A 20,420-nucleotide genomic window follows, 5' to 3' on the forward strand; every position below is an offset into this window, starting at 1 on the left:
AAAAGGAGACAAAGACGACACAGAGAGAAGGACAACAGAGGACAAAGGGGAAAAAATTATGAAAGGAAAACAAGGAAAGGGAAAATTGACATTTTGATATGTTCAGGAAACAACAGGTGATCGCTGTGATGTCTAAAGACAGAGTAAGCTGTAGGACATATGCAGATGACTAAAAGAAAAAGAGAGTTTGGAGACAGAGAGAGGGTCGAAAAAGGGAGGAAAGGTGGGGCATGAAAAAAAAAACAGATGAGCAAAGGAAACGAAGAAGGAGAAATGGAGAATGAAAGAGGTCACTGGAGGCAGATAAAACACAGTCAATTAAACGGCTGAATAGATGGCCCATTAGACCTGAACGGACACCTGCATCCTCCCCCTGCTCTCCTTCGGCCACATGGCAGGAAAATGTCAGCTCAGGTTTGGGTTCATCAGCCTCCCATCAGCCACTGCGGTACACAAGCTAGCTGATAATCAGAGCTACAGGTACAAGTCAATATGCTCCACTTGACTGCAAAGGTGTGGTCGATTTTTCCTGCTTGTTCTAAAAAACACACACAGGCAATTGCACAGAAGCAGAACGAAATGAAAAGAGACCTTCAGAGATGAAAATGACCAGAGGTTTAGAGAGGTTCCTCATATCTGTTTTTTTCTCAGTAAATATGAAAAGATCTCTTGAGGATTAATGTGAAAAGACAATAGAGGTGAAATTGTCCTGCTCTAATCTTTCTTCTGATCTGCAGTCTGCTGTTTATTTCACAGTTTCTCACATTCATTCACACCCTGCCGGGTAGAAAATATAATGTCTTTTGTCTTGTTTTAAAGCGATGGCCTCCATTTGGGTATATCTCATCCGTAGCTGTGCGGGGGGAAATGGAGACGATTAGTTTCATTATGTATCCTCAAAATTTTAAAACAGATCGTGCAAGATCAAGGGACATCAATCGAAGTCGGTTCGGAATCAGTTCAATATAATGCTTTGTGTGTGGATAAGGGATTGGAGAGTCATATCAAATAAATTGGGAAGTGCGTTGTTTCGAGTGTGTGTGACTAACAGAACCCTAACGGAGGCTACTGCAGCGACACAATGTAGTCAGCTAGCATCAAAGTTTTTTTCCCGAAATTAGTTATTAATTCTTCACCTAACTAACAAAATACTAACTTTAGTAATTTGTGTGCTTCTGTTTTGATTAAAAGCTGACACAGACACTTTTTCCTGTGTATATTTCTCCTCTCCTCTCACTTTTCCTTGCACAATACCTTCAACACAACAATATTGGATGTACAGTGAAAGGAAAGGAAAGGAAGGACCGAAATAATTAATTCTTCATAGCAGGGCGATGGGTTTTGCATAGCCCTGGTGGATTTTGGACAATAGAGTGTCATGCTGATTCAAAGAACATGATTTTAGGTAAGCCTGCCTCAATATGTCCTCCCACAGCGCCTATGTCCCCCTTTTTCCTTGGTTCACACAGAGAAATGTTCATAAATCCGACTTGCTGTGCTGTCAATGGGAGCTCAAATTATTTTTTCTCTCTTCCAGTCAGTCACTCAGCCTCTTACTCCTTTATTCAGCTGGCTGGAGATGAAGGTGAATCACCAGCATCCTAACCTAACCGATGTCTCATATAACAGCCAACACAGGAGGCCTTTCTGTAATCGATTGACTTCTGGATCCCATGTACGTCAGTGCTTTCATTTACGGTGTATGTGCCACCAAATATTTGTACTGCGTGCTTGATATTCATCCGGAATTGCTTCTGTTTACAGGACACATCAGGATGCAGTTTTCAATGTATTGATCGCTCCATGGTTGAAATTATTTACCACAGAATGTTATAGAAACAGACAGATCCAAAAAATGACCTTGTGTGTTATAATTACAGCAAATACTGAGTAAACATTTACTCTAGGCTATCACGAGATTCCATGATAAACCAGTCTGTTTCCCTCCATTACCTCAACACTAAATAGTTAATTTGAGCTTCAATGCAATTTAAAGTCTCATATGTTTCTTCCGCACATGATGATGTGGTGCGATATTGCAAGTGGAAGATATACACACACACACACACACACACGCACACACACACACACACACACACACACACACACACACACACACACACACACACACACACACACACACACACACACACACACACACACACACACACACACACACACACACACACACACACACACACACACACACACACACACACAGATATCACCATTTAAAGCACAGCCAGTTCAGAGTACACATCACACAAAGATAAAATGACATTGCAGTCTTTGCAGCTTGTGGGTGATTTAAATCGTCATTAATTCACAGTAACGTGCATTATTATCCAAAACCACATATCCTTCTTATAGTACACATTTGTTCTTTTTTTTCTGTTTTTTTTATTTTACATGTTTGCGTTCTCACAGATGGTAACCTGTGATAGATACACACAGAAGGGGGCTATCCTCGACTTGGCACCAGTTACCTGCTATGCTGCCAGCTTCTTCCTTGCTTTCATTATCCCTCTTAGCAATACATATTGATTTTTATTGATTCACACCCTTTTACAGTCTACTGAAAGTGGATAAAGCCAAATGTGTAATGAGACAGCAGATAAAGTCATGAGATTCTAATAAAAACACATCTTGGGTTTAGTTCCCCAAGGGACCCTATGAGGATATTTGTGTTACCAATATTTTTCTATCTTATAAAAGCTTCTTCCTGCATATCTGTAGTCCTGGCGTGCTAATACTACACTGCTGACATTTATTCAGAGCTGCAGTGCATGACTCCTGGCCTCCCACTACATTTCCACAACACACTCTACTGTCCTTTCCGTCTCTCTTCACAGAAGCCATCAGAAAACAGTAATAAAAGACCACAACTGAGAGTGGGCTGAGAGTGGACTGCTCAGAGGCAAACTAATCTATCTTTACTTTGTATCTGCTAGCCTCAACACTCACTGTTTTTATCCCTTTCTCTTGTTTTTCCTCTCTAACAAACACTTTTGTTTTGCTTGCACCTCTCATTGACTTCAAATTTTCATCCATCTCCCTTGGTGGGATTGTGAGACAGACAGCTCCACATGTGTTAAAACATGCAAAAACAAAACAAAAAGATTGCTTTTGAACCTTTGAGCTTCATTCAGCTCTGAGTCTGACAACCAGCCAGCAAGACATACCGCAGGACTCTTCTCGAGGGACAGTTTCACAGAACAATTGCACATATAACCCCTAACCCTTCTGATAGGCAAGGAAATGCCTGAGTGACAATGAGAAGGAGTGATAGACTGTGAATAAGACAGGAGAAGAATATGAATTTGATTTTTAAAAATAGACAATATGTCAGAGGAGGCAGTTTCTAATATCTAAAGCCTCCTTCATGCAAATAATCTTTTCCAATGTAGCGGGTAAATCTCAAAAATTGACTAAATGCTAAGCACAACAGGAAAACTAATTTCATACCTCACAGATATTTCATATTTCCATTTCAAAATGCCAAGAAATCTGCACTCTGAATTAATCACCAGTGAGCCTTTTGTAACTGAGGCATGACAGCAAGACCTTCAAAGTCAGGAATGTAAACATGTTTAATAAATCCATCTAGATAGTTCTCTGCTTCAAGCCCATGTGTGGTACTGCATGCTAATGTAGGACAGATCTCCTTTTTGTTCTTGAAACCCACGGTGGGTATTTTTAAACCGTGGAAATCATTTGCCAGTAGAGAGGAGATAGTTTCATATTTCTATAAGCTATAGCGCGGCCAAGTGACACATGAATATTTTAAGCAGCTTTGTGCCTATTTAAATGTGTTAGCTGTGAACGTGCTGGCAGTGGGCCAGGGCAAAGGGTGTTATCCTTAATTCCTGCAATCCCAAACTAAACTTGCATGCTGATAATTCAGGCTGGCGAAACACAACATCAAATAAACTCAATTAATGACAAAGTCCCCTTGAGTTTGTTCCCTGTACCCTTGCTTATTCTTGACAACCTTGTATTTTTGCCACCATAACACCGTTAAAGGAAAGAAATGAGTGTTAAATATCAGAAATGCAATAAAAGACCGTCATCCTGGCACAGCATTGTGCAAGCAGTTAGATAAACATAGCTTTCACCAGAGGCGATAAATAGTGTCTTTTGCCAGAGGACTAAAAAAAAAAAACTGTGACTTTATTTCCTTTCCAAAATGAAAAACAATGTTGTGTTTTAGTCATAAATATTCCCAGACATGTCTGGAAATAAACAAATAAAATGAGCATCTCTGAGTCAACAATGCTTTCAGCAGCAGTTGACAGCCTAGGGACATACTGCGTGTGCCAATGCGGTTTGAAGATGGCAGTGATAATGTTATCACTCAAACTCACAGCCGCACACCAACTAGGGTCATCATAATTAAAACCCTTTCTCTATTTCATTGTTGATTTTCCTTTTGTTTAACTTCTTGCTGAGGCGTTTTAATGAATTAGATACGTCTATAAGTAAAACTCAATTAGCTTTGATGTAATGGCAGATGTGATGACACATTATTTGTGTGACTGATCATTTGTTACGGGGAAGCCTAAATAATACGTATAGAGGTATTTCCATGGAAGATATGAACTCCTTTCCTTCAAGCCTACCGATTAGCTGGTGCACAGTGCTATAGACCAGGGGTTCCCAAATTTTTTCAGCTTGATTATCCGAACGGGAAATTTAGTGTTCCCAATGACATGTCAGTCATGCGTAACCTCAGCTAGAGAGCGTGAGCACCTTTTCAGGTCAGAGTTCATGAGAAGAGACAGCCGCACACACAGCATCTGAGCTCAAGAGAGCAGGTAGCAAAAAAACAACACTCTTTGTCTTCTGTTTTAATTTTGGGTCCCGACCCTAACTTTGGGAAACACTGCTAATGCAACCCTAAATCATCAGTGACAACTGAGGGAAAAAAAAAGATGATAGCCAACCATAGTTCAGCTTGAAAATTCAAAACTGAGGTCAGTTGTGGTGCCAGTACCACACGACTAAGCTGTTATGTTTCAAGTTTGAAGTGGACTTTTCACAGCTTTTTCTTTGCCTACACGGACGTACTTGTTGGATGTGGAGAGAAAACCAAAGTGGAAATTGAAATTAAAATGTATTTTTGAGAGACCCTTAGCAGTATCAGTAGCTACAGAGTCTCTTAGTACTCCCAAAGGGCAAGTGTAAACTTATTAGAAAAAAATAATCTTATCTCAAGTGTATCTTATTATAACACCTTGTAGGGGCTGCACCAGGCTCATTTCACTACCAGAGTAAATTAATTGCCTGCGAGATGTATCAACGAGGAACGTTGAACACAATAATTCATTTCTGTGAGGAAATTAGCTCAACATTTTGCCTGCAGCTGGTGGCCAGGATGCTTCTTGTTTCTTTTTTTTCTCTGACACTTGTCGCTCTACATAGTGAGGCTGATGCTGTGAATACAAAGGGCTGACTATGCTTTGGTGTTACAGTGTGTGTATGTGTGTGTGTGTGTGTGTGTGTGTGTGTGTGTGTGTGTGTGTGTGTAGGTAAAGGTCTCAGCCTGACAGGAGAACAGTGGTTGTACAATGTGAGCCGCATGTCTGGGCCGAAAAGAACCTAGGGTTAGGGAGGGAACAGACAGACCCAGGGGAGCTGACCTCCACATACAGCCAGCCTCCTGCAGCTGGGACTATCTGCTGAGCATGCACATTCTGCAGGACAGGAAATGCACAAGAAAGGGACCAATGGGCTCCACAGTCTCTCAAGGCATTTCTGCATTTCTCCTCTGTCACACATCACAGGCACTTTACACACACAGACGCAGTTTCCCTTTTTTGTGTGTTGATAAAATCACCCAAAACACAGTCGATCTTTATCTTTCTTTCTCTATTGGAAACTCCGTTCCTTTACAAGAAAAACGCAGACAGATATATTTTCTCAAGAGAATGAATTGCACGACACGAAATAGAGCCATCCTACAACTGAAAGATGTGAAGTGGCTGCTACTTAACTGACAGAGACAATCCTACAAACCCTGGGAATGAAGCTGCTACAGAATGTAATCGTTTATTTTTAAAAAAAGTATTGTTCTTTTTGTTCAGCGACAGGCGTTGCCAGGGTCGCTGTCCGTGGTGCTGAACTTGAGGTCCAGTGGCTCGCTTGCTCGCTTCCTCTGAACCAAGGACGTGGATGTCGTATTACTACCACAAGAAGACCGGCATAATCAAGCATGAGCTTTACCTCAGAGCAAAAAATAAGAATATCAGTGACATGAATCACCTCTTATCTCGCATGGTTGTGTCTGTCATGCTACTGAGGCCACATGCCTTCCAGACCCAGGGTGTCAGCACAAACGACATATGCAAGGTACAGGCTCTAATCTTATACTCTTTGACATCATCAACATACCATGGTATCTATGACCAACTTTAATCCGAGGTGTAACAGATGTCTAATCAATTATTCCCCCACTGTTTCTCACAGCAATTCACTCATTATTTGCAGGCTTGGAAACTTTCGTGTCAAATGTTATTATGCAGGGACTTCGCCGTCCCCCAAGGATTACTGAATCGACGCCCGGCGACTGTCAGACAACGTGTGAGACGGGAAATCGCTCATCGGGCTAAGGATGCAGCAGGAAGACAAGCAAACCCCGTTGCCATAGCGGCGGCTTTTGCGGACGCGGCCTGACTCTAAAACAGGACCCTCGGGGGAATTGGAGGATTGTAAGGATGTGTTGTCAACACTTGATGACATCCGCTGTCAGGGGCTCCGCTGTCACTCCATGATGCTTTCTGTACATTCAACAGAAAACAGCAAAAACACAGTCGCCCTGAGATCTTATTAAGCAACACACGAAACCTAGCCTAGTGATTTTATTTATTTTTTATCTTTTAGAAAAGGAGTAGGCGTTAATGGCACAATTTAAAGTTATGAATCAGCAGCAACGCACTGTAGTGGCAAACCGTTGATAAACTACTTTGATATTCAAATGTTAATTATCATTCTTCTACCAGACGGAATGATATAGTTACTGAAGAGAAGTGGCTTATTTGGGCGAATGCGCTAAGGACTACAGTATGTATGAGAGATGATTTTCGTTTAGTGCATTTAACTGTTGCTACATTTGTGCGGCTCTCAACGTGACTCAGGCACTCACCTCTAAGGACCGGAACTATTTGTTTCTATTGATAGCAATAACGGTATAGGCCTAAATAAGCAAAACCCCGGGGATTCTGGATAGCAGTTCAGTGGGATTAAGGATGAAAAGTAGTGCCCGGTGTATCGATTGTCCCTTGTGACCGATCAGAGTAATTGATCCGCACTCCGGGTGTAATGTTTACATGTAAACATTTACTGCAGAGGACATGTTGGGGTGTCAGCAGTTTAAAAGGCCGTGGAGATACAAGACTGTGAGCGAACGAGTCTGCTAGAGATCTATATTTTGTTTCATCAGCTCGTACCCGTGGACTGTTGCAGTGCTTTAGCTTTGGGTTTTTCTTTCAAAGTTACTGTAACACTGGTTCCAGGTTCATGGAATAGGCTACACCATGCATCCTCGATGGTATAACGCACTCGGTAAGAAACCTTCACAATACTGTTAAAACATTATGAGATTATAAAAATGCAACTATCATTAGATACCAGAGAGTGCGGGTCAAACTCTACAGTAAAAGAAGACAAGAGTGGGACAAAACGTCTCCTTACATCTACTTTTGCATCACATGGATTCATTCATTCGCTGTCGACGATCGTAAAGGCAGCTCGTGTGATCAGACATCGTTACAGATTATACCATATCATAAACAAACAGGTTCTTACCAAATCTTAAAACGTGTGGCATCCCGCGAGAGTAACCAAGAAACAGCAGCAGAAGCGGGATCAGCCTGAGGTTGGACCTGAAAACGAGACTGCTTATCATCAGATGATGGGAGGTAATCTTCATGTTGTTTTTAAAAAATACACAGTGGTTCAATCCCCCCGGTGCGCGGGTTCGATTCCCCCGTAATTCTTCTACGCTCGTTGGGCAAGGCAGGGTGACGGCGGCCCTGGATGCGCAAGATCACGGCATGGTCACTTTCGCTTTCCCTAAATCCATTAGCAGTCCCGGCATGATTCCTTCCCCTTCTCGTTCTCCTCCTTCACTGCGCCAAGAAACAACAATCCTCCAGGTCGAGGGACGGCGGGACATCCATGTCGAAGGGTACGGATCCAGTGGGGAGGGGGGAGCCCAAGCATGGGCTGTAGGTAAGGTAGTGGAGAGGGTTGGAGAGGGGCTAGAGAGCGCCAAGCAGAGGATACAGTAGCGATATACAGCCCTCTATGAGGCGCTCTGGGTTGCTTGCGCTCCCATTATACTGCACTGCTGCACAGGCTCTGACGTCGAGCCAAGGTTAGTGTTGTGAACGCGCACCAGAGAGAGGGGGAAGAGAGAGATAGAGAGAGAGGGAGAAAGAGAGAGAGAGAGAGAGAGAGAGAGAGAGAGAGAGAGAGAGAGAGAGAGAGAGAGAGAGAGAGAGAGAGAGAGAGAAATGAAAAAGGGAGGATGGGAATGTAGAGAGAGAATGGGGTGTTGGAGGGAAAGAGAGAGAAATTATGGGGAGGGAGGAGTTCGGAAACTTTATTTCAAACTGTAGTTTCTCTGTTTCCGCCCATAACTTGATGCCAAGCTCGCATTCATTTAGAGATATGCCGGTAAAGATGCAAGCCCTTAAGCACACACAGCGACACTAACTTCGTGGTGAATCCATACTTGCAATCCTCCAAATCACCACCAAATACGGATCCATCCACTATAGCAAAGCCTACTTCTTTAGGATGGTGTGAATACAATTATTATGACATTGATCAAATGCGATCTTGTTATGAAGTGACATTCACTTCATAACCTCAACTTGACAATATATTGTTTCTGTTTTCGGATCTCTTTTCAGCACCATGGACAGAGACACGACCACTCTGCTTATGGGCCAGAAAGCAACGAGTCTGAAAGAAATGGGGATGTTTCTCAAGGTTCAAACAGCCTGCGATGATGTTTACAGCGAATGTTTAGGCGTTGGCGAATTCTAGAGGCACTTTCTAATACAGGCACATACATAAATAACTGCACAATAACTGGCAATCGTCTGCACACTAGCGATATAATCTCAAGCCTGCAGGATATCATTGCACTGATTGTTTTTCTCTCCGACACCCGCGTAGAGAAGGCATACTTTGTATCATTCACAACTTCCCCTTCTAAATCTCTTTTACAGGATTTCAAGCAACAATCTTAATAACCTTTCAACAGTTTCCAGCATCATTCCAGTAAAGTGGGAGGATCGGATTGAAAGGAATTAAAATTGGCAGAACAGCAAATTCATAATATCGACAGAAGCTGCTGAAAGGCGCGAATATTTAACCTATGCAAATAACTCCACTTTAGACTTGAAAGCCTTCCAGCAACAGACTATTCTCGCAGTGCGAGCCATCCTCGACTGTGGAAGTGCAGGTTCCATATACACACAAAGGCTCCACTGCTGGTTAAATTTCACGGGGAAAGACTTGCTCTCGAGATTGTAAGTAGGCCTATTGCGCTTCCATCTGATTAGTGAGTTCAAACGAGGCTATGTCGTATAGGATGCAGTGCACCGAGAAGATGGATATCTGCCGCTCTTGGGTCTACATACTATTGATTTAACACTACATGCACCTTATCAGCGCCCGCCCCCAATGAGCAGCTCTTCATGGGCCAGTGCATCAGCTGGAGATGTAGGTACAGTGGAGGGCTATTTAATCCCAAGGGAGATGTGAAAGGAGGTCTTTGATCGGTGCCACCACAGTCCAGAGTCTCGATGAACAACTTCATTGTGACTCAAGTGTGAATGGCTGGCTTGTGTGTGTATGGGCGACTTGGTGTAGAACTACGCCAAAATAAAGTCACTATAATATACTGGCTTATAGTTCATCTAAATAGATCTTTTGGGTGACCTTGGCATAATGAATATCTCTTCTGACGTCACTAAGGTATTTCTAATATTAAATTGCTGTTAACTGCTTATGTGTTATATCTTTATTAGACTGCAGAATAGTGAAATTAAAAGTAAATGTGTGGATATGCAAGGAACAGCCAACTGACACTTTTTCATTAAAGTGCTACTTCATCATCCATGACCTAATCTGTCAAATCCCCATTCACAAATAAAAGTGAATGCATTTAATAGTGAAGAGGGCGCTTGTATTAGCTGAAGGAAATACAAAATAATTACATGTGATCAAGTAGGTGGTGTGGCAACTGACTTTGAACGTGTGTCAGTTTGTGTGGGTCTGCACACAAGCAATCTGCAGTGTGAGCATATCAAAGAGAATGGCACTCATCATACCACCATCTGGACCATTAGCATAATTATGGAGAAATCCAGGGTTCCCGTATAAGTCAGCAGAGCTACACAGCATGAAAGGAATGCTGATTGAGTTCAGGGCTAAGACATTAACTGACAGGCATATTGGTTTTCTGTTAAAGTCACAGCGCCCTCTTGCCAAATACTAAGGTATTGCACTAAGAAAAGCCCTCGGGTGCCCCTACACTCACCGCACCCAACATTTAATTTGCATAATAAAAATAAGGCTGCTACAAATGATTCTGATTTTATTATCCAACACAAATTTTTACAGCACTGTCTGTCTGTGCGTCAGCATCGGGCATTTAAGGACAGCTATGCTTCTCTTTAAGTCTCCTGAGTTCATTTTTTGTTTGTAGTTTGGCTGAACACACATTTCACTTCCCAGTAAGTAAGTCAACCTAATATAACTGTCTGTGTAAACCAGTAAGGAAAGAGGAGATGATGGGAGGTTATGGCGCATTGCTTCATTATGATGTTAAAATGACTCCTTTAGCTCGTTGTAACTAATAGGAAAGTACCATTGGGGAGATGTACTCTTTTTTTCAACCGTGATCAAACCGTGTCGTTTTTGAAGGAGACCACAAATTAGATTACTTTATACACACCCACTCACTTGTAACCCAGGGAGGCTTCCACATGAGCTGGTTGGTGTGTTTATTCAGACGCCATTCATGCACTGGGTAATGCAAAGGGGACTTTATGCAAAGGAGAGATAACCACTGCTAAAAGCCTTCTGTCATTCTCTCTCTCTCTCTCTCTCTCTCTCTCTCTCTCTCTCTCTCTCTCTCTCTCTCTCAGTTTCTCTCTCTCTCCCCCGCCCTTGTTCACTCTCTTGCGCAGGCAGACTGGTAGAAAGATAGCATTGGCACACGGAGGGAAACCATGGAAACGAGAAGCTGATGCACTTTGAATGGTAAGACCCTGAAAGAGAAGACATTCATTCAATTCAATCGCCCTGTACTAAAGGCTCATGTCTACTGCATTATTCTGAATACTACAAGTTTATTCTAACATGGTTGGTTACAGAAAGCCAACAATGGTCTCACTTCATCAGCCCATTATGGCAGGATGAATGTAACTAAGGATGTCTTAACATTTTGGCCAGTTAAAGACGGGCCCTTCAGAAACACACACACTTACTCCTTTTGCACCCACACATATAATAACAGCGTCCGTCCCTACAGATGCACCGCACAATGCATGTCTAACTTGAGCCGGTAAGCACGGCAGTATTGAGTTCCATCCATTTCCCAATCGTGGCTTTGCTTCAGCAAATGCCTTTGAACATAACAGCATGCAGAAGTCAGTGCTGGCCTATATGTCTTGAGAAGTGCTGTCTATGAGATCCCAGGGACCTCAGCGGGAATACATTCTTCAGAGACGACAATTAGTCAAGTGAGACAGTAATTAGGACCTCTCTGCACACTGTCACTTCCAGTTAGTGCTGACGGATGCCCACAAATCCCCCCTCCAGTAACTGGAGTCAGGCAGACTTACTTTTGTAGCTGCACACTGTTGTGACAGCCATCTGTAACTTCTGTCTACCATGGTAATGCTCGTGTAATACTAGTAATATGGTTCTAACATCTAGAACAGTTCTCGCGATTGTGACCAAATTATCATTGTCACTTTACTTCTGTGGTAGTAACACAGTCCTTTATCGTTACGGTAGTGACCAAACCCTGCTATAGTTCTACATAAGATAAAAAGTCCCATTACATAGTAGCATTATGGACAAAGAATTACTTTACCATACATCATGTGTAGACTGACTAACCTGCAAAACTATTCAATTGAAGGTCAAATTCATACAAAGAACACCGAGTATTAGTATGTAGGAAAACAGTTCTGCCAAGAACAAATTAACTCCTGGTTCCAAATGTGAAGTCGAAAAGGCATCACAACATTGTAGACGACTAATCTGAAAAAAATGAAGGAAAAATGTTCTGGGTTCACCAAAAGCATAAAGCTGGCATATCTATCAAAAGCAAACACAAAAGCTTCCCGTCCTGACATGTTGGTTTAATTTGACAGACTTGTTTCCACAAGTAGTTTTTTAAAGTGTCAAATTAAGAGTCACACATTTTCTTATTCAAATATTTTGTAAATTCTTTATTGTGGTGTAGTCCAATGCTTATGTAGCCTATTGCAGTGTATTAAGATAATCAAAATCAATACAGGCCTTCACATTTGTGACCCCTCCACCCCCTAGGATAGCATACAAATATGGAACCTTTTCACAGCAGATATTTTGGCATGTCACAGCAGGAAAAGCACATAATGTAATAATCAATAACATTATAACAAATTAATTCCATTTAGATTAGCAGATCCAGTCAGGGCTCTCACATTGTGTGTACTGGAACACTTAGCTAAAGATGGGACAATAATTGATTTTATCAATTATTACGATAAAAACAATAAGTCAATCATGGTTAATCATGAATATTGTGAATATCCTGACGGGTGACTTGACTGGCGAGCATTAATTTGGCCACAACCCATAAGTAATATTTCAAATCAATTAATGAAAGTGAAAGTGTCCGTTGCATGTACACATGTTGTTGTGGGTGTAGGCTTGATTCCTTATAATTATGATTACCTCATTTAAGAATGAGGGACCTATCTGTTATGAAATTAAAATATTTGTTTCCCAACAGAATGTAAGGTAAAGTTATTCCAGTGTAATTTAGTGCAGTTTTAAGAGATGATTATGGGGATAATATTATGAATCCCAATTATTTTGGCCAAGATAATCTTGAAATTAAATTTTCATATCACTGCATGCCTACTTACAGTAATGGAACTGAGCCATCGTCACTGTTATTAGCCAGACAGGTGTGGGTGCACAGACCATGGGTTTGTGGGGGCTTCAAATTGGCTCCTGTTCAGATTTTACTTATACTATATATCTTAAATTAAATCTACTTCACTCTCTGGATCCATCATTTTTAATTAGTTTTAGTTAAAGATAGCATTGCAATTTCAGACAAGAATAAATTAGGCTTCCAATGAAGGATTATGCTGCATAGTCCTAAAAATCCCATATCTATGGGCACAGAAGTTCAAAATAGAAGACAACAGTCTTTAGATCCAACATTTACAAATGATGACCCTTAGTGTGCTAAATGCTACTGTAAATTCATACTCCTTCAAAAGCCTACATTTTGAGTACAAAACACACAGGGTAAAGAGTTGTGAAAAGTTGTTATAGCAGCAGTCAGTTTGGATTCACAACATTTCACATTGGATTGCAAAGCTGACCCAGTTTTTTGGTGTGAAAAAGTCCGAATGTACATAGAAACTTCTCAAACTTCTCCAGTAGCACTCATTTATTATGAATTCATTTTTTTCCCATTTTATTTATAGTTCTCAGATGAGTCAACATCATTATTAATAACATAACTATACAATTCTGAGATTTTAACAGTAACACCTAATCATAATAACAACACAAATAAGTCTAAATAAATAAATATATCTTTGTATTTATTTTGTACGTGTTGCGTATGTAATTGTTCATGTCAAGAAATAAATGCTTTCTGCTCTTTGTGGTTTCAGATCTAAGGAAAAAAAAACATAAATATTCACGGACACACACACACACACACACACACACACACACACACACACAGCGGAGAGCTAGGCTGATTAGAAGCTGGATGGCTGGAGTTGTTATTACAGAGCATCCAGCAGAGTCTGGTTTGCAGGATAAGGATGTCCTTACAGGGCATTTCTCAGTGTGAACGATGAGGAAACAGCCGTTGTGTGTGTTTGTGTTTTTGTGTGTTTGTGTGTGTATGAGAGAGAGAGAGAGAGAGAGAGAGAGAGAGAGAGAGAGAGAGAGAGAGAGAGAGAGAGAGAGAGAGAGAGAGAGGGAGAGAGACCCCAGAGAGAAAGTTTGAAAGAGAGAAATAGACAGAATGTGGACAGATGCATTTGTCTGCCTACATATTTTGCCCATCAAATAGAAATCTTGGCAATGCTTGCAAAAAGTGAATTTTCCCATTGGACTAGCCGGTGCCAAGGTTTTGCCTGCAGAGAAAGAGACTTGAGAATAAAAAAGAACAATCCGTAGGACTTTATAATCTGATACTAGAAAGCCTCCAATGAACTTCTCTTTCTGCAAAGAAATCGTCATCTTTAGTGTCCATAAAAACAAGTAAGAGGAGGGCCTTTCCATGGCAGACATGGAAGTGTAAATAAACAGCGGACTTGCACAATTGATTTTCATACATCTGGGGCTTTGTTAATGGGCTCTCCTGGTGCCTATTAGTGACTCATTAGGGCTGGATCTAATTCTCACCATTTTACAGAACACTGACAGCAGAGACACTGAAACAGCAATGTGTAGGCCACCAACACAATCTTCAACAATGTAATATAAAACCAGACCTGTGTCGACACATGAATTGATGCATGAAAACAGTTACACACCTGAAAAAGTCTTCTCAGTGAGGGGTTAGAGCAGGCATACAGCCCTGACCTTTTTAGGCTTCCATCTCAGTCATGCAATCCACTCTGTTTCTACAAAGATCCAGGGATCAACTGTTGCAGCAGGGGATGAGGGGGCCCAGCAGTCGCGTCAGCCATCCAGGATCAGAAACTGCAAACAGGGATAACACCCTCTCAGCATTCAATGTTTTCAATCAAGGGATCAGCTACTGTGACTGAAAACAAAATGTCCCAGACAGCTATCAGGAAGGAGTTGCCGGCAGGCAGAAGCTGGCACGACTAATATGGCTTGTCAGAGTGTAAATAGCCTGTATTGTTCTCACCTTCCGGAAAGGTACAGGCGTAACGCTTTTGTCTTGTTCATCTCTCAGGAGTCATGCTCTAATAGCTTTTCAGGCTCATATTGCTTTGGTAAGAGGGATTTAAAGTTGCGGTTTCACTACCCAGAGAGTGTAGAAGGAGGTTGAGCTATTAATTTATACATAATTCAGCATGGATCAAATTTACCATCATAAATGTGATAAATTTATGTTTTTAGATTAAATGGTATTTGACGTATTGGATTCGCAAATTATCAAATTGCCTGGTTAGGGATTTATTCAAAATAACTCAAGGTACATGGACTGCCTTCTACAGCTCAGGCGTTTTCTTGATCTGCCAAGACTGCAGTGGTTCAAAATATATTGGACAGATAAACAGAAATACTAAATAGTGTGACAAATCTGTCAAGCACCAGTTGTTAGGTGATTGCAAAGAACTGTGGGAGAATAAGATGTGTTCGTCGCAATACATTTTCAATCCCAAACTCTTATTCTTAGTGAGAGAAAGATCTCTTTTGCTTGTGCAAACAATTAAATTCATTGCATAAGAGATAAATGGTTGCATAAACTCTCAGTATGGAATTCTAAACATCTCCCTCACAATTATATTCAGACACCTTTTTGCCTTTTCTGGCAGACAAAATGGTAATTTGAACGTATTCAAGTGGTTGCTCTTCCCTGCACAAATCCTTGGAGTCATTTTAATAGACACATACTTGTTGCAAAGGTCCTCAGCATATACAGTAAGCCCTGAACAAAATCTACCCTGCAGTGAAATGTTGCCACTTAAGCCTCTGTAAAACCCAGGGAAAAAATCTGCATGGAGACCAGCGGATAGAGCGTCAGTGTGGAAACATAAAAAAGGGTTTGATCTCATTTATGCCCTCACTGTTCTGGAGGTGATGAAACGAGGTCGGTCTTGATCTCAGCGAGGTCAGTCCTCTCTTCTCTTCTCTTCTCCTTTCTCTCTCCCCCATTAATCACGCCTGTACACATGAAAATGAGCTTCACCCTTTTTCTTGTGCAGTGTTCTATTTCCACTCAAGGACACCTTCCAACAGAAGGCATTTGTAGGATCTCTCTGTGCTAATTTTCCTTCTGCATTTCTTACTAATGGACACCCTTCAGTCTTGATCCAGCTTGACTTAACAATGAAAAAATGCAGTATGGGGCTTTGTCCTCTCTTGTTAAGGCTGTCACTCTTCCTTGCGTTGCCTCAAAAAAATTTACACTTCACTAAACCCTTTTGTCAAATGCTTAATAGGACAAAAATTAAATTGAAGACTTATCCATACCCCCTTGAGTCTGACACAATTTCACTGGAAACTTCACCATGTGATAGAAGATGGTGTATAATATACTGTGTATTCTCGTGAAGAAAGAGGCGGATGGAAAGAAGGGGTGAGAAGATGGTGAGAAAGAAGATAAAGTTGCTGAGGGAGGAAGAAGGAGAAATAGGTAAAGAATAAGGAAGGAAAAGAGAGAGGATGGGAAAAAAGAAAATGAGCTTGGTTCCCTGTGTGGCACAGTGCCTCACTACTTAATCATCCCCTGGTCTATAAATAGGCCTTCACAGCCAAGGAATATTGGGGAGATTAATGGAAGAGAATGGAACACCATAATGCTCTGAAGCTTGAACACTTCTGTTGTACTTTAGTTCAGTGCAGATTTCATTTTACGTCTCCACTTCAGTTTTATCATAAAAAGTGAAGAGGGGAAGTTCTCCAGATTGCATCCAGTTTACTCCATGTCCTCCTCTCCTGCCTTTCTTCTGTTTACTGCAACATGGTCTTAGTGGAAGAGAGGATTAAAAAAAATAAATACGGATAAATAGACTGACATTGATATTGCACCTTTCTAGTTTACCGAACACTAAAAGCACTTTTACACTACATGCCACATGCACTGTTGACATGCAAGGTGCCGCCTGCTCATAAGGAGATAATGTAACCATTCTCCCACCAATGGCAGAGCCTTCTGGAGCAATCTGGGGTTTATCTTGAAGTGTACTTCAACAAGCGGGACTGGGGATTAAACCACCAACGTTGTCATTAGCCTGATTCACCTCTGATCCACAGCTACCATAATAAGGGGCGGGAATATTGATGGAATGAAGTCATGCAAGCATTAACAAAACACCCAAAGAACATAAGGTTTTCCACAGCTGACAGTTTTCTCCCCTCATTTAACATTCTGCATGATGCACTGCAGAGTTTTCTTGTCAGCACCTATCCCAAGGGCTTATCTCCTGAGGATGTTGATGTAACAGCAATCACCTTGTATCTTATCCTCCTTTCACTGTGTGTGTATGTGTCTGTGTGTACCTATATTCAAGGGAATTTTGAGGTTGTAGGCTCACATAAGGAGCATTTGACTTTGAGGGAAACGAGACAGAGGTGTGATTTAGGTCAGAGAGGAGAGAGGTTGTGAGGACACTAAACCTGTTCTAAAAAGAAAAACTATTACTCATATAAAAGAGAGGGAGTTATAGGTTAAGAAAGAAAGAGAAAAAGCAAAACAACTGTGCGTGGTATAGCTGTGCCTATCATATGCTTTTCCACATTTCCACACTGCTGTTTAAATATCAAGCATTTCTTCATATCTGTATATCAGTTCCCAGCTTCAGTTGACAACTCCACACCAAATCATCACTTCATACAAGATCATGATTTCATAATCACAAGAAAAAAAAGACGGACTGATAGAGCACACGATAGGCTTTTTTTTCCCATTGGATTTTTTTTGCATGGTAAAAGCACAGGCGTCAATAATACAATTAACGGTGGCTGAATTCCATTTAGCTGCATAAGCTTCAGTTTCTTGGTGTCATACATGCTGGCTAACTGTCACGGCTCACTGGGAGACTGAATTAAATTGAATATAACAGTGCCATGGTTAATGTTATTTATCTGTGTTTTTCAAATGGCAAAATTTTAAAATAATTTAAAAAGAATATGTAATATGAAGTTGAACATCTATTCTTATCCCTCTCAGTGTTTTCTGTGGAGTCAGGGCTTTAATTACCGCATTGACATCTTAAGTGCACTTTAGTGCACAGTACATGCCAGATTTCTGGTCAGTTTTGCAGCAAACAAATTCTTCAGTTGGATTGATGCTGAACGTTGATCCCCAATAGTTAGTACGCCAATGATATTTAATGACCAAATTGAAAGCAAATAAAAATTTATTTTTAGAGGTTGCATAGCTAAAACCCCAAATTATTGTTTAACTATGATAAAAACATGATCTAGTTTATAAAGGTCATCTTGCTAGGTCAAATTAAAATGAAATTTCTTACACCTATCTAACACCAATCTAATGTAATTGTTATTGATGCCAGGTGTAACTTCCTTTAAATAGTAAATATCTAAGATATCCAATGAAGAGAAAATAATCATATATAATGAATACCATTCAGTTAAGTTATTGATGTTTCTTAGTCTTCAGACCACAAACACTTTTTTTTCTCAAACAAAGTTGTTAGCGCAGGAAAAACAGTAAAGCTCAGCTAAAACTTTCAGACATTACAATATGTGCCTATCCAGTTTCCTCATGGGGCTCATTAAAATTTCATCTAATCTAATTTAAATGTGCATCTAGAAACTTTTTATTCACTGGTTAAACAGTAGCTCCAGGGAGTATATCTTGATGATTTGAAAACTTTGCGAAAGAGGTTTTAATGTTGAGAAGTATTGATTTATTGTTTGGTGCTTTGTCTTAAAATGAGTACACGTAAACTTTCTAACTATTTCCTCTATGAGGTAACTTACATAAAGAAGGTCTCCACTGTGGAGATGGCTGGAGTCAATGTGTCAGTGGTAACAACCTCAATGTACTGAGGGTGGTCACAGATTTCTCCTGAGTTTTCTGTCCTCAGGTTACTCAATTTCTCCCAGTCGTCTGTTCCATTGGGATCGTCCCAGTCGTACCAATTGGTCCGACACACTGTAAGGACCAATGAAAGAGAGACCGGGTGAGTGGTGGAAAACTGCAGAGCCAAAGCATCATTCTAAATGAATGCTTATGAACATGAACAATGAAAGAAAAAGGAAAATCCATCTGGCATTAGCAGATTAACACTGCACATGAATGTGATCGTAAAGTACCTCCTCCACCACAGAAGGAGGGAGGGCAGCTGAAACGGACTTAATAATCAATTCACTTCTTATTCTTGGCTTGGTCCTGGTTTCTGGAGAGGAATCCTGAAAAAGGATCATTTCTGAAAAAAGAAACAGAAAGTGGCACTTATTAAAATACTTTGAAAAAAACATATTCAATATTCTTAATATAATATTGTGACTGTCAAATAATTGGAAACCAAATATCTATTATAACATCTTGTAAATAAATAGAAGAGATCTTTATGTTGTACCACCACCACCTAAGCGTTTAACAGTTGTTCAGATAAATATGTGTTTGCTCAGTATGCTATGTTTTTCTCTACTGCTCATTGCTACCAAGTACATGGCTGATCCAAAGAAAAGACTAGAATGTAAAAGATGGGAAGAAGTAGTGAGAATATGTTTGGTCTCACCTGGTACTCAAACATATAAATTAGCAACATTAATGCAAAACATTCAGAAGAATGTGAATCATCGCATTAAATAACATGTGCCATTAAAGGTAAAGACAGACAGTTGGACCCTCTGAAATAATGAAACGGCTATTGCATAAACAGGAACACACACTTACCATGAGGAAATGTGTGTGTGTGTCACTCTAGTGTGTATGCTAAAGTGGGTGACACACACACTCTCTTCTCCCAAATTCAGATAAGATGACTATTACTGCCTCATCTCTTATGATTTGATTTTAGATCTTAACAAGTTTAGGTTTTTGAGTGATTTAATAATGATTGAATATTATAATAATATAAGAGTGCATGCGCTTCAGATTATATGTCTATGATGGTGGTAAAAAGTTAGGGAATTGTGTGTCTAATATCTCAAAGATTCTTAAAGGTTATTCTGGCCAAGTAAAGGCATGTCTCCTCATCACCAGCTTAAGAAGTCCCTAGTTTAAACTTAGTGGAGTCATACTACTATCCCTTGGAACCTAACCATTGAGACAGAGAGCTGGACCAGTACCTCCCATACGGGGTTAACCGGGATCTAACAAAGGCGACACGGTCATGCTCATTTGAACAATGTGTTGCAGACATCACTCTGAGAACACAGTGCCCAATTTAAAAAAAAACAACTGAACAAGATAAATTGGCCACTTTAAACCTTTTTTGCATACTGGTGTCACACAGACACAAGACGGAAGAGCAAATATAAGG

At 40.6% G+C, this 20,420-nt stretch overlaps 1 protein-coding gene across 2 annotated transcripts in view; it reads right to left on the reverse strand.

The window, feature by feature from the left end:
• Positions 1 to 7,927, reverse strand: part of LOC310962153 (glutamate receptor ionotropic, kainate 2-like) — a gene marked incomplete at both ends in the record, with an annotated part of 53,686 nt that extends 45,759 nt beyond the window's left edge. For both annotated transcript variants that reach the window (XM_083934535.1, XM_083934534.1), the window contains one exon: positions 7,804 to 7,927. In XM_083934535.1, coding sequence (XP_083790661.1) covers positions 7,804 to 7,927 — 124 coding nt within the window. The remainder of the gene's footprint in view (positions 1 to 7,803) is intronic.
• Between the last annotated feature and the right edge of the window lie 12,493 nt (positions 7,928 to 20,420).

Source organism: Echiichthys vipera (genome assembly GCF_963691815.1).
Source record: "Echiichthys vipera genome assembly, chromosome: 19".
Taxonomy (NCBI): domain Eukaryota; kingdom Metazoa; phylum Chordata; class Actinopteri; order Perciformes; family Trachinidae; genus Echiichthys; species Echiichthys vipera.